At 33.0% G+C, this 14,906-nt stretch overlaps 1 protein-coding gene across 5 annotated transcripts in view; it reads right to left on the bottom strand.

Moving 5' to 3' along the window:
* DPYD (dihydropyrimidine dehydrogenase) overlaps window positions 1-14,906 on the bottom strand; it is an 807,615-nt gene that overhangs the window by 554,480 nt on the left and 238,229 nt on the right. For all 5 annotated transcript variants that reach the window (XM_082476697.1, XM_082476698.1, XM_082476699.1 and 2 more), the window contains exons 7-8: window positions 14,522-14,603; window positions 5,537-5,624 (exon numbers count right to left, since the gene is read on the bottom strand). In XM_082476697.1, coding sequence (XP_082332823.1) covers window positions 5,537-5,624; window positions 14,522-14,603 — 170 coding nt within the window. The remainder of the gene's footprint in view (window positions 1-5,536; window positions 5,625-14,521; window positions 14,604-14,906) is intronic.

Below are 14,906 nucleotides of genomic sequence, written 5' to 3'. Positions count from 1 at the left end.
CTGAGGTGCAGGTCCCATCCCTATTCTTTTGTTTCTGTTTTTTCTTTTTTCTTTTGCCCTACCCAGGTACGTGGGGAGTTTCTTGCCTTTTGGGAAGTCTAAAGTCTGCTGCCAGCATTCAGTAGGTGTTCTGTAGGAGCTGTTCCACAGGTAGATGTATTTTTGATGTATTTGTGGGGAGGAAGGTGATCTCCATGTCTTACTCATCCGCCACCTTGTAGGTTCCCCTGAAACAGCTTTTTATGTCGAAGTATGGATGTTTGCATTTATTACATTTTTCCTACATTCTCTATATAACTCACTTTCCATGTTTTGTTGGCCATTTACTTGTTTTCTTTAACTTTGCTTAATCTTTATTTCTTATCCATAAAATAGAGTTAATAATATCTACCTTAAGGGCCATTTTAAAAGTTAATGTCATAAATTATATTAAAAATTGAGAATGGAATATTTTAGCTAATACTGCTACTACTAGCATTATCACCACCAGTCATATCACTATTCCTACTTGTTTATTTCATTTATAGTGTAATGCCAACTTTAAAATTATGTAGTAGCTATTTCCCCTTGTGTTTGGTTAATATTATAATACTCCAGAATTGCCAACATATTTTAACATCCTATCAATTTATTTTGGCAAATAGTCAAAACAGTTGCATTAAAATCAATAATTTAAAAATATTTATAGACTTTCTACTATGTGCCAGGGACTACACTATACACTGAAGATTTATCAGTGAGTAAGGCAGACAGACTCTTCAGCCTACAAGAGTTTAACTTCTACTAGCAGAAACAGACATGTAACCAGTCAATTATAATACATGGAAATAAGTGCTAAAATCTGATCTGAACATCCACAGAGGGAACAGGGACATAATGGTGTGAGGATTGGTGGTAAGGAAGTGGCTTCATTCATCCAGGCTAAAGAGTGAAGGTAGGGAGTGGATCGTCACAAGTAGAGAGAACTCCATGAAGTAGAAAAAAGGATATGGAAGAACTCAAATATGAAAATAACGACAGTTCTGGATCCAAGCAACACCACGTCCAAAAACCAAGTTAAAAAAATTGAGATGAGGTAAAAGTGAAAACATTTCACATGTTTGCAACACCCAATTTTATAAGTGACTAAGACATAAGTTGTGAATAAATCATGAAGAGCCTTGAAAGTCTTATTTTAAGGAGTTTTTCCTGTATCCTGAAGGAAACAGGGAGCTAATTGGGTGGGGGGTAGGGGCGATTTAAATGAGGAAATGACATGATGAGATCTAATTTTAGAAAGATCACTATTTCTGTTGTGTGGTTAACAGTGGCCAAAGAGACTGGTTAGGAGGCTAAGGAGTAGCCTAGTAACATGAAGAGAGGCGAATAGTGATAGTGAGAAGTGAATTCAAGAGTCAACACAAGTAAAGCATATAGTGGTGAGACAGAGACTATTCAGCTCTATAATATCTTCCTGCAGCCTCTGCTTCCTTTGTATCTACTGTGACTGTAATTATGGATTTTACTGGTATTCACCCCATAATTTCTTCCCTCTCTCAAGTATTAAAAACAAAAATTCAGAAAAAAAAATACTTTGCCAGAGGAATCTATAAAGTATTACCATTTTTCTGAGGGTGTCTTAGTGGATATTCTTTCCCTGACATGCTTGCTTAGCCTTTTCATCACTGCCATGTTTTGTGAGAATATAAGAGGTAAAGTACCATAAAATGGACAATCAGAAATGGGAAGAGAAATAGGCTCCTTTGAAGCAAAGATTAAGGATTCAATTCTTCATTCACCTAGAACAGTGATGCTTAGATTGGCTCCAGAATATAATCACCCAAAGAACTTAAAAAAAATATATACCTAGAACATTGTAGTCACTCAATACTTATTTAATTCACTCAACAGCTGCTTATTGAGAGGTGTTGGGCATACTATGAGGAAAAAGCAATTAGTACTTGAGGGTCTTTACAACGTAGAGCAGTGGCTTTCAAGCACTGACTATTAAGCCACATCTTAAAAACATATTTTCCATATAATGCAGTATGCACGTGCAAGCACATACACCAAAAACAAATACACATATGATGGAAAAATATTTTTCACAAAGTAACACCACAACAATGTGCAGCACACTTTTTGATATTTTCTATTTGTTTGTGCTCATTTTTTAATAATAAAAAAATGATGGTTGTAAACCATTATATTGATTTCAATACCAACCAAAGAAAGCCATCAAATACTCTGAAAAAATCTTGTACAGAGGATGTTCTAACTCTATTTCTGAATACTGAAAGTAACACACTGTGCCGGTGCTTTTATTTCAGTAAAAATACCCAAAATTTAGAGTCTTTTAAAAAAATACCAATTATCTCAAAGACAACTCAATCCAGTTTGAATAAGACACAGAGCTTTATCTCACTTACCTTTATTTCACTTAGAAAAAACTAAACATCTCATGGGTAAAGAGACGTACTCTTTCAGTCTCACAATGATGTACACACAATGAGATAATTTCCTTAATGGATTCTGGAATTAGTTAGGGAAAAACCTAAAAGTGAGCAAGTTTTCACCAGCAATATTATACACAATACTAAAAATCAGGAAACATGAGAACACACTTCTGTTAATGCAATGGATTTATAAAGCTATCCTTAATAAGTCATGTTCAATTAAAAAATAACTTTTTTTTCTTTTAGACAAACTAACATAGGATGAGACAGTAGTTATAACTACAGAAGAGCTATAATACGGTATTCCCAATTACAGAAGGAGAAAATACTCTTTTATCATTAAGTAACCTATGTAACCAGCATGCAAGTACTAAGTTCCAAGAGTTTTTTCTTTGCTATTAACTGCTTTACTGATTTCTCTCAATAAGGATTCCATGTGTCAGATACAAATGATGATGCACATGTATGGCAGAGACCTGTATCTTTTTCCTCTCTCTATATCTATTATCCCCCTTCTCTATAGAAATAGAAGTTTAATGGAGCATTATGTCCACCCAGCTAAAGGTTTTATGTCCCAACATCCTTTGCTGCCAGGTATGTTTATGTGACAAGGATGTAGACAATAAGATACAAACAGAAGTGATATGTGCAATTTCTGGGTCATAAACTTAAAAGGAAAGGAGTCCCCTTCCTTATTTCCAATTTTTGTTGGCAGGAATGTGGAAATATTGGCCACCTGAGAACCAAAGATGGAAGTTAGGTGTTGAGGATGGTTCATACTGTTAAAATGAGAGAGAACTAAACTTATATCTTGTTTAAGCCTCTATTATTTTCCTTTCTTAAAGTGGCCAAACCTATATCCTAAGTAATGTAGATTTCCTATTCCAAAATGTACTCCTCTATACTGAGTGGGAAAAAGGAGATAAACAAAGTGAGTGAAGTTTAATTACAACATAGAAGCATGGTGAATGAACAAAAGCATGTAAGGGTGTGAGGCTGTCTAAGTAATAGGCAGTTATACGGTAATAGAAAGGTCACAAATTCCCAACTCAGCAATCAAGAGTGTCAAATAAATACTTCCTGGAGAATAAGGCTACTTGTCTTCTACACACAGATCCTTTTTTTTTGACAAAATGAAACTTTCTTGTATACGTTTCATACAAAATACTGAAATAGAACATAAATGCATTCTACACATCACTACACCAAAATGTCAAAAGATTCACTTCTCAGCATGAAAATGCACAGAAACATAAATATGAAAGGACTTCACATTTTAAATGTTTTATTCACACCTCAGTGCAGAGTCAAATGGAGTATTGTGAATGGGATGTAGCACTATCAAATAACATATGTAAGGGGACTTAATGGAATAAAAGAAAAGAAAACTCTGAAACATTCCTGATTCTTGCAGATGGAAGATATCTCCATGGCTGAAAACACTCAGAGTGATAAAATTCAGCTCTTCCAAATTTTGTTATAATTTGCTTCTTGAGCAATTAATTTGGAGATATTTCAATGTATTGGTTATTTATTTGGCCCCTTATCTCTTCAGTACAGAGATTCTTTGTAGACAAAGTTCATAGAGATACACTAAATTGCATTAGCATATACAACTCCATTAATAGAAAATATATCTTTTACATACAACTGCTGTAGGAAACCACAATGGTGAATTTCAAATAGCTATTTGAAAACATTGCCAATGTTTCAGCTCTATTGCCTGACTAAATTTTTCATTTATTATTAACCAAACATTTTTTAATACACATTTGTTGCGAGTAACAGCAACTTACTGATCCAATTTTGCTGGTTATTAGTAGAATATACATCAAAAAATACTTGCCCAATTTCTTTAAGTAAAATTCTCAGTACAAATGTAATGTTGAAAAATAAAACCAAAATCAAGGGTAGTGCTGCTAAAAATGGAACCTAGAGAATATATCTCTAGATATTTTCTCTTTCCTCTTCGTATCTACACATGATTATTGTACTTAGATAACATAGGGAAATACTGCTGACAATGGCACTCAAGTTTCTGAAAGAAAGGAGGTTCAGTACAGATATTTAGGAGCTAGAAGGCAGGAAAATTCATCTTCCTCTTCATAATTTTTCATCTAAGTAAAGGGAGTGACAGAGATGGTCTTAGACTTGGTATCAATTATCTAGTAAGAGAACACATACCGTCCTGATAAGAAAATTTAGTAGGCAGTAAAGCATTCCTGATTATTTTACTCCAGAAACACTATGAAAAAAGAGAGCCCTAAAACAAATGTTATCCAGTGTGTGATTACTTAAAGAGATGGAACAGTTTTCACCTCTGTGCAGGTTTATTAGACATTCCTATTCAAAGAATATGAACTAGAGAGGAGACAAACTAAAAGACATGAGGATGCACTTAGTTTATACGCCATAATTGTTCATAGTATGATCATGTAAGAGAATAAATACAAACTTCATAAGACAAAGAATAAATTAAATCAACCATTTGCTCTTTCTGGTTTCTCAGTATACAGGAAGTGGAAGGGAAAAGTATTAGAAAACTCAATCTCCGTGGGATATTTAGGCAAAATATGGAACCATAAGATACATTAATTGCCTTAGCAGTTATACACTGTCCATGTGACATTCAGAACTATGATTAAACATCTTTAAAATTCAGCCAAATATGAAAAGTCTTTAGAAAATATTGAAAAAAATAGAAAAAGAAAATGAGCTAATTCTCTCCTTTAATATCAACTTAACCAATTTGTTTAATCATAAAGAGAAAGCTACAGCATCAAGATATTTCTAAGCCCAAATTCTGACCTTCTGTGGCATGACTTGAAAACACTTTGCTTCTTAGATGTTCGCTGGTGATGAGGGTATGGTGAGAGAATGGGAAGATAAAGACAGTCTTGCCAAAGTCAATCCATAATGAGGTGAGGCAGTACAACACGTTACAAAATAGGAAATTTTCTTTGGCCATTCATTTCTGTCTGCTCCTCCCTGAACAGACACAACTTCTACCATGAAAATGTCTGAAGGTAGTTATTCTTCTGGATATTATCAGGAAGTAAAAAAATATTATGAAGAAAAATATTTTAAAGTAAGCTACTCACCTATCCCAATGAAAGCAGCTTTGTACCCTTCTTCTTTCAAAGTGCTAAGAGTAATTTCATTCACTGAGAGGCTTTTACCACAAATTATCTGTAAGAAAAAACATTTCGGTAACTGTATTTTGGCATTTGAATGACTAAAACCTTAATCTTTAACATCAAAAATAATAAAAACTCCATATACACATATGTATGATTCCATATATAGATATGAAAATATTTTTGTCTTTTAGTATATAGGCTTATGTATACTAAATAGTATATAAATAGAACAAAATGTTTTACTTCATAGCTAAATGCATTTTTGCCTTTTAATTAAGTACCAGAAGAAAAGCTAGTGTATTTAAAATCAAGTCAGTAGATTTTCACAGTTTAATTAGTATGTTCAAGGCACTATGTGGGGCATTTTAAAGAATAAAATGATAAATGAGACAGTTTCTGCCTCAATGTGCAGTCAAGATCTGTGCAGAAGATGTACAGAAATAAGTATAATAAATAACAGAGTGTGATCAGCACATGTCTACAAGAACTCAAGGGATGGAGAAATTCATTTTGGCTGCGGTCATATAGATGAGAAAAAAGAGAAGTAGTGGGATTTCAATAAAGCCCTTTTTAAACTGAAGTATAGTTGATTTACAATATTGTGTTAGTTTCAGGTGTATAGCAAAGTGATTTGGTTAAACATATATATGTGTGTATATCTATATTCTTTTTTTAATTCTTTTCCATTATAGTTTGTTGTAAGATATTGAAAATAGTTCCCTGTCAATAAAGCCATCTTAAAAAATGGATAGGATTTTGGTAGGGGACACTGTCCAGGGAAGATGAGTAAAGTCAAGAGTCAGAGGGTAGATACTTCTATTAAAAATCACAGTACTTTGCTCAATTCCCAGACATGAGCCTATTTTCAGATCTTGAATCTGCTGACTGAAGAGGTGGTCAGGTCCCTAGAAAGAAAGACCCTGAAACATCCTGGCAAGTAAATACTATAATGATTCCTCTATTCCTTCTCCAAAGGGAATTATAGCCATTTACCCAGGTGACTGTACACTGGGGAAAGGGGAATAATCACACATTTCAAGGACACTGGACAAGGTTCTTCACTGACATTGATACCTGAAGAGTGGGGACCTACAGTGATAAGGTGAAAAATGGAACCTGGATAAAGTCTGGTTCACAGTGGGCCTAAGGGGATCACAGATCCAGTTAGTGGTTATTCCCAAGTCTCCAAGTGTATAATAAAAATTGTTATACATGTCAGTAGAAAGAATCCCCACGTTGGGTCTCTGGTCTGCAAAGTAAGAGCTATTATAGCTATAATATTGGGAAGGCCAGAAAACTTCTGAAACCCTGGTCGAGAGAGTAAATCAACCACAATGATAGCCTGGAGTCGGTGGGATGGGGAAAGATGGTGGTGGTCCATGTTATACTTCTGTTTTATTTCCCAGTCTGGCCCTGCTGAGACTAGATGATTTCTGGAGAATGACTGTAAACTCCTGCAGGCTTGACCAAAGTGTAGCCCTGACTGCGGTGTCTGTGACAGATGTGGTATTATTGCAGATTAGTAAGGCCACAGGTACACTGCACGTAGCCATTGATATGATGAATGCACACTTTTCATCATGTTTCTGTGGAAAAGGGATCAGAAACAGTTCACGTTCATGGGGGAAAGATAAGAATATTCATTTACAGGTTTGCCTCAGGAATATGTCAACTCTCTTCTGTAATAATATATATAATCTGAAACGATCTGGCCATACCACAGAACATCATAGTGATCCATTACACTAAGAACGTCATGCAGATTGGACAGCATAAGCAAGGGGTAGCTAGTATGCCGGAGACTTTAATATGCCTGCCCTCCACAGGGCGGAAGATGAACCTTATGAAGATCAGGGACTAGCCACTTGAGTGAAGTAAAGGGGTCTACTTCTCAGGTATGTGCCAGTATATACTCTCTAAAATACATGACTTTGCTGCAATTTTGCACTCATTTACCATTATAAATAAGGAAGCACAATGTCTGGTAGGTTTCTTTGAGTTTTGAAGTCAACATGTTCCTAAAAACAAAAGTCTCTAAACTGTTTCATAGCAGAAGAACAAAGTTTACCCATTAAAACAATAATTGTACCTAACTTGCATAGAGTACCTAACTAAGTGCAAGACTCTCTTCTAAATACTGCATAGATGGACTTCTTTCATCCTCACAATAGCATTATGAGGTGGTTATCTTTATCCTCATTTTACAGATGATGATAGTAAGGGACAAGAGAGCTTTGACAACCTTTACCAAAGTCAAATATGTAATTTAACTGCAGAACCAGCACGTGTAACAGCTATGCTCTAACGTCTCTTGAGAATGAAGGGCAGAACCAGCACCATCCTCAAAGGCACAGAACAACATACTGCATGTGGAGAACTACTTGAAAATGTAGTGTTTCTGGAGTATAAAGTGCAAAGCAAAGAATAGAAAGAGAAAGTAGGGGGATAAAATGACTTTGGATATAACATAGGAGGGCATTTTTGTTTTACTAAAATACTAGTTCTAATTTTATTGGCAGATAAAGGAACCATCTGAAAGTTTACAACCAGGGGACAACCAAGGTGAGATTAATAACTAATATTCAGAACTCTGGAACATATCAAATACCATGAAATAAACTGGACAATTAAATAAACACATATTATTAAAAGTACTTAATACTAAGTATCTAATAGTGGGTATTACTATTAGAGTTAGTAGAGTTAGATGCTATTAAAAGTAATGGATAATGAAGCTTTAGAATTTTATTTTTCAAAGAGTAGATTTTTTATTAAACTATTTTTGATCATAAAGAAAGATAAAAAGTTCTAGTGCTTATTTTTTGAAATGACCTCAATACCAATATACAATGAAGGTTAGACATAAAAGAAAACTACAGGTCCAAATATTCTAAATAAAATTTTAGTAAACTGAATAATACTACAAATTCCAAAGTTGAGCAGTGGAGTGCCCTGCCAATGGGTCTATCAGTGGAAGTGATACTCAGAATACTTGACTTTAGGTTTGGTTTACTAATTGACTCAGCAAAAAAATTGAAGAAAGACCCCCATCCTTCCTGAGGTAGTGTTTGTGTGCATGCGTGTGTGTGTGTGTGTGCGTAGTTGAGTAGTGGCGTTATGTGATTTGTCAAACGGGATTGAAAATATCCCAATTTTTCCACCCTGATAGAGTGAACATGTCCCGGAATTTGTAACATATAGAAAGGATGCACAGATATTCTGCGTTTCTCAGTCTGTTTCCACCCTAGCAGGCAACAGCGTGCAACTGAGGAATCAAAAAAGTTGAATCATACTTTTGTGTATCAAAAACTGGAAAGACAAGTAGCTTAACTCCTAGTGTTAATTTACTGGGACTGGGACCAGTAAGACTTTACTTACTGTAGCCAGACACTGTGGGACAGGGGGAGAATAACCATAACTGTGCAGTAAGTAGCTCCATGGTGCAAATGAGAACAAAGCAATAAAAACTATAATCAGTGGAGTGGCAAGCACAAGAACTCTTCCCTATGTTGGGGAATCTAGTCAAATTTCCCTTTTCTAAAGCCTAAAACCCCCAAACATTTGCCATCAAATCAAAAACTCACTCTCAGAAAGAACAAGGAGAAAGATTCTTTGACAAAATGTTAAAATTTTGCTTACATTATGACTTAGGAAATTGGACCAAGACGTGTAAAACTTAACTAAAACTGGGATTATATGACAACTACAGACATCAAAAACATTTTGTGGCTGATATACTATGAAGTCCTAAGATTATTTGTTAAATATATATGATGGTAGAAAAATCACATTATGGGCATTTTGTTTGTGTTTTTGCTCCTTTTTCTCCCACATTTTTCATATATGTAATATTTTCCGTCATGATTTTCTTAGATATGGATTATAGCATATATTAACGTCCCTCTAATGGCTTTAATAATATATGCCTGGGTACTCAAACATACCAGCTAAATTCAGAAGAAAATTCGCTCCACATCAAGCTTAGTGTAAGAGTTATTACTATTTCAATAGAAGGGCTGAATATAATAAGCCCTGAGCCAAAGTTCCACCTAATATCTACTCCAGGACTTGACAAAAACTTTCTTTATGCATCCATAATATGTCTTCATACATATAATAATAATTTTAATGTAGGATTAAGGTTTACAACTTTTTTGGTGTGGAACTCTTTTTTGAAACGAACTATGTGACACCCATTATTAAAAAATACAGATAATAATGTACATGCTCTTCACATTTTTCTCATAGAAAATTTGGCTAAATAGACCAAGTATATCCAGAATCTCTAACATAGAAAATAAGATAAAATAATTTAAAAAATAAATTCAGCTCTTTTTAGACACAAAATTATTTTGTTGGCTATTAATGTACATGTTTCTCACCTTCCAGTAGACATAAAATATGACTTCATATTAGTTTTCAGTAACATCCTATAATGATGGAAATGCTTGCTGCAAATTAGCATAATGACAAACAAGATGATGTAGAAAATTTATCAAGAAAGATATCTCAGGGCTTCCCTGGTGGCTCAGTGGTTGAGAGTCTGCCTGCCGATGCAGGGGATATGGGTTCGAGCCCTGGTCTGGGAAGATCCCACATGCCGCGGAGCAGCTAAGCCCGTGAGCCACAACTACTGAGCCTGCGCGTCTGGAGCCTGTGCTCCGCAACAAGAGAGGCTGCGACAGTGAAAGGCCGCGCACCGCGATGAAGAGTGGCGCCCACCTGCCGCAACTAGAGAAAGCCCTCGCACAGAAACGAAGACCCAGCACAGCCAAAAATAAATAAATAAATAAAAGTGAAATTCTTTAAAAAAAAAAAAACTCTTTAAAAAAAAAAAAAAGAAAGATATCTCAGATATTTTTGTTCAAATTATGAAGACAAATTCCTAGCGATTATAAATTTAGTTTAATCAAAGTAGAATTCTGTCAAAATATTGAAAAATGACAAATATACATATTTTAAACATATTTAGAAAAATATAAAATCTTTATGGGGATTTACATTTTTAGCTTTAAAAAATAAAGTCAGTAGAAATATTATAAAGACTATGAAACAAGAATATTTATATATACCTAAATTCTGAATTGCAAAACAACAAAAGAGTATTTAGTCTAAAAGATTGGTAACATTTTCAGACACAAATATCACAGGGGACTTTGTTAAAGTCTACCTAGGGTTAAAAATAATTGACAGTGGTTTATGCTGAAATTTTTATTCTAAAATAGTTTTATAAAAATATAACAGCTTAGAGGCTATTTCCTCTAAAGAATATTTTTATTATACTAGGAAAAATCCTTTGATGTGAAATTAGTTGAGAGTATACTTGATAAGTTAAAAATCTTATAACTTGCTGATAAGTAAAGTAAAAAATTAAAATTTGAATTCTATCACAAGAATACAGAAGCAAATAAAAATATTATCCTAAAAACTCTGTTTTAAAAGGGAAAAATTATTCAACCTAGAAAAATAAAAATTAAATCAGTATGCAACTCAAAAGGTTGAGAAAGAATAACAAGCAAGTGTAATCATAGCAGGGGGAAAGAATTAATAGAGTCAGCAATTAGTGAATAAGGAAACATAAAACTCTGAGACCTGATTCTTTCAAAGATTACATTAACTAGAGAAACCACTATCTAGTCTTATCAAGAAAAAAAGTTAAGAACACACAATATATAAGTTTTAAGATGCGAGAGCAAATACCATCACAGGCACAGATGAGGTATTTTTATTGTATACTAGAATAATATGTTTAAATCTATGCTAATTAATTCAAAAGTCTCAATGAAACAGAAATTTTTTCTAGGAAAATATATACTGACCAAATTAGCATAAGAATAAAATAGGTGGAAAGACTGTGGAAGATTTTTTTTAAAACATCAATGTTCTGTTTCTCATAAAAAGACTGAAATCAGATGGATAAAATTTTCAAATTTAGCAAAAATATAAGTATCAAGACAATATTCTTACCAATAATAAAATAATGAAATGCTTGGAAATTTATTTCTATAAAGCTAGCATAAATCTATAACCAAAATCTATAGCATAACCAAAACTCACAAAGATAACAAATAAAAAATAAAGCAAAACAAAGACAGACTTTCAGTAGCTTTGAAACTCTATAAAGCGAGCAACAGAATCTATTCCCTGTTGTATTTACAGTTTTAATATTCAGTGCATAAATAAGTGAATGCAAAAGAAATTTTTTTTAAAAAACTCATAGAACAAACCTAGTTCTAGATGTACAGATATAATAAAACATGATGCAAGATGTATATAATCCAGAAATGCAAAGATTAATATAACTCAATACATTATCTGAACACAGATTTTCAAAAGGGGCAATTAAAAAATTTAACACCCCTCCTCCATTAAAATAAAACAAAATAACTTAGAATATGTTACTATTCTAAGTCTAGAAAAAGAAAACATTTACTCAATATGATAAAAATGCTATTTCATAGATCAGAAAAGATGCCATGCATTACCACTTTTATAACATACTAGTGACAATGAAATAGTGGAAGAAAAAAAATATATATATATAACATACAAATACAGGGGTTTTTTGTGACACAATATTTGACTGGAAAAATTCGTCTTAGAATAAACAAGAACTAATCTATCAGCTATTAGATATGGAATAAATTGAAATTACTCAACAAGAAATTTAGCTGAAGAACATAGTTGGGAGGGAAGATGATGAATTAAACTAAGTTTATATATGATGAGTGTATGTTATTTGGATGATAAATGTGTTCATTAAACTATTAAGATTACAGGACTGGAGTTCAAAAGAAAGATGGTTCTAGACAAGTCCTTAGCACACCTCTAGGCAAAAGTAAATTCTCAGTAATTATTTATCAAATAAATGAAACAAACCTATTAGAAAGAGAAAAAAATCAGATAATAACCAAGATAATGCTAGATCATGAAAGCTAAAAATACATACATACATGAACAAACATGCATGCATAGATACATGCATGCATACATGCCAGAATATATCACATGCTGCACAGGAGCCAAACAGTATAAACCCAGAGAAAAACTCATTTCATTGCCAGGAAATTATTGTTGACTTTAAAATATACAGTGTTAGTTGAGAGGTAAAAACGGAAGGCAGGTTATAAGAAGAATTTGGTGACGAGAAAAATGTGGTAACAAGTGTAGAACATTTTTAAAAATATATATCCTTTCATGAATAAAGTTGATAAGTCATAAAAGATGCAAGTATTTCATCAATGGATACAAGTCCTCAAAGCTGAAAAAGAACCTCATTACTGTCTCTCCTCAGAGTGATGGACAAGACAGTATTAACCTTCTCTTTAATTCAGGTTCTAATTCTTTCCTGATAATTTCATAAATTCATAGGGTTTAAAATTCAAATGTACAAAATGGTGATAAACTCCTTCATACACCTTCCCAAAAGCAATCTATACTATCAGATTCTATACATTTCCAGAGCACACATATTTCCAGGCATATATAAGCAGATATGTTTATATTTTACACAAATTGTAGTAGCATACTTTTCCCTTTGAACAAATATTGACCAAGGCAAGGGACATTAATTGATTTTGTCAAGGTTATCTGACTATAAAATTTGAAAGTGGCATAATTGTAGCTGAAATGTACATTTTCTGGTACTCAGTGCATTGAATACTATTATGTTTTGAGTTTCCTAGTAAGAGAAATGGGTATGCCCTAATTTATGCAATATATCTGGTATAGTAGAAATCAAATGCAATTTTGTAATTACTTATAAGATGAATTCAGAGGTGTCTTAATTTTTGATTCATCTTCAATCTGAAGTATCACTTAATATATTAGTTTGAAGTCTCAATAATCATGTCCTTATCTAATGAGATTTAGGTAAGAACTTGCATTCAAAATGAAATACATTTAAAGAACTTTTCAGAATATATTTATATAAAGCAAGTAATCACCCTTAAATCTATTTTGAACACTATTTTTGAACTCTGTTTTCATAAAGTTGTGCACATCTGTACTGCATACTTGCTATAAGATTTTTTGTTTGGTGATTATGTGTAAATGTTTCATCGCCTAACCATTGCCAAATAAGATGTAATTATAAGTGTAAATGCACAAAATACTGTTTTGAGTGTTTCCCTTTTTATTGATTATTTTAATTTTTATTTCTAAATGCAAGAGCCATGAATAGTTTGCACTTTTCAAAACAGCTCCTATATGTACTTACAGAATGTATTATGTAAATCATAGCACTCTGTTAATCTATTATTTTATAGCTATTACAGAAGGGTCAAACTTTTGAAATAAAAATAGCAATAGGTTCAAGTGAAGAGCCAGAGTATGATACTCTTAAATAATACAAAAGAATAGGAATATCTAAAGCTATATTGCGAAAGTAAAATGTACTAATTTTTTGACCATCTTTAAAAGAACACAATATTTATTTCACAAAACAATTAAAAATACAGAGCTGTTAATTTCTACCTTGCTGATTAACTGTTTATGTTGAAAAAGGATTATCACAGTAACACTATTGACATTACGCATATAGTAAATAAAATAAACCTCTATAAGAAATTATGTTCCAAATTGTGAAATACGAATGTTTCAGAGTGCACAAAACTTGCGTGAAAAAAACGTGATTAAAGCAACCAAAACCTTCTATTAGCTGCACTGAACCCCTAAAGCAATTTAGGAATTTGTTTCTTACAGACAATTAATCACATGCAGGCGTGCCAGATGAGAACTATTGATTGCCCTTTTCCAGGCTAGTGGCATTCAGACAGTAGACAGACAAATGCCCTAAGCAAGGAGAAGCATTTTTCTGCTTCTGCCTGGTGTAGCTTTTAATTGTTCTTTCCTAAAGTGTGTGACATTTTGTTGTTAATCTTTAGTGTAGAGCTTACTCCTTTCTTTTGGAGCAATACACATGTAAGTGTTATGTTTTTTACTTACCTTTACACCAAGGTCCTTCATAAGCTCAATCTCAAAATTTACTACATCATATGGTAGCCGGAACTGAGGGATTTCAGAAATACTGAAAATAAAAACGAGAAGCATTTGTGGGAAAATCACCAATTTAAAAAATGCAACATGTCTTTATTGATCAGTATTAAAGGAATAAGTATCTCTTCTGAGGGTATTTTCATATCACATTATGTGATATCATATCACATTTTTATATGCATTTTTATATGCATGACAGAATATGATATGGGTTACAAGAGAAACAGTAGAAACTGATGCAAAAGTAAATAAAAACAGTGAAAAACAAATAGTGAGTAGACAATTGGACTATACTTTTAAGTTTATTACAGTATTTAGTTGATTTATTTACTAA

This window comes from Balaenoptera physalus (genome assembly GCF_965194825.1).
Source record: "Balaenoptera physalus genome assembly, chromosome: 1".
Lineage (NCBI taxonomy): Eukaryota > Metazoa > Chordata > Mammalia > Artiodactyla > Balaenopteridae > Balaenoptera > Balaenoptera physalus.
This window is presented reverse-complemented; position numbering and strand designations above follow the sequence as displayed.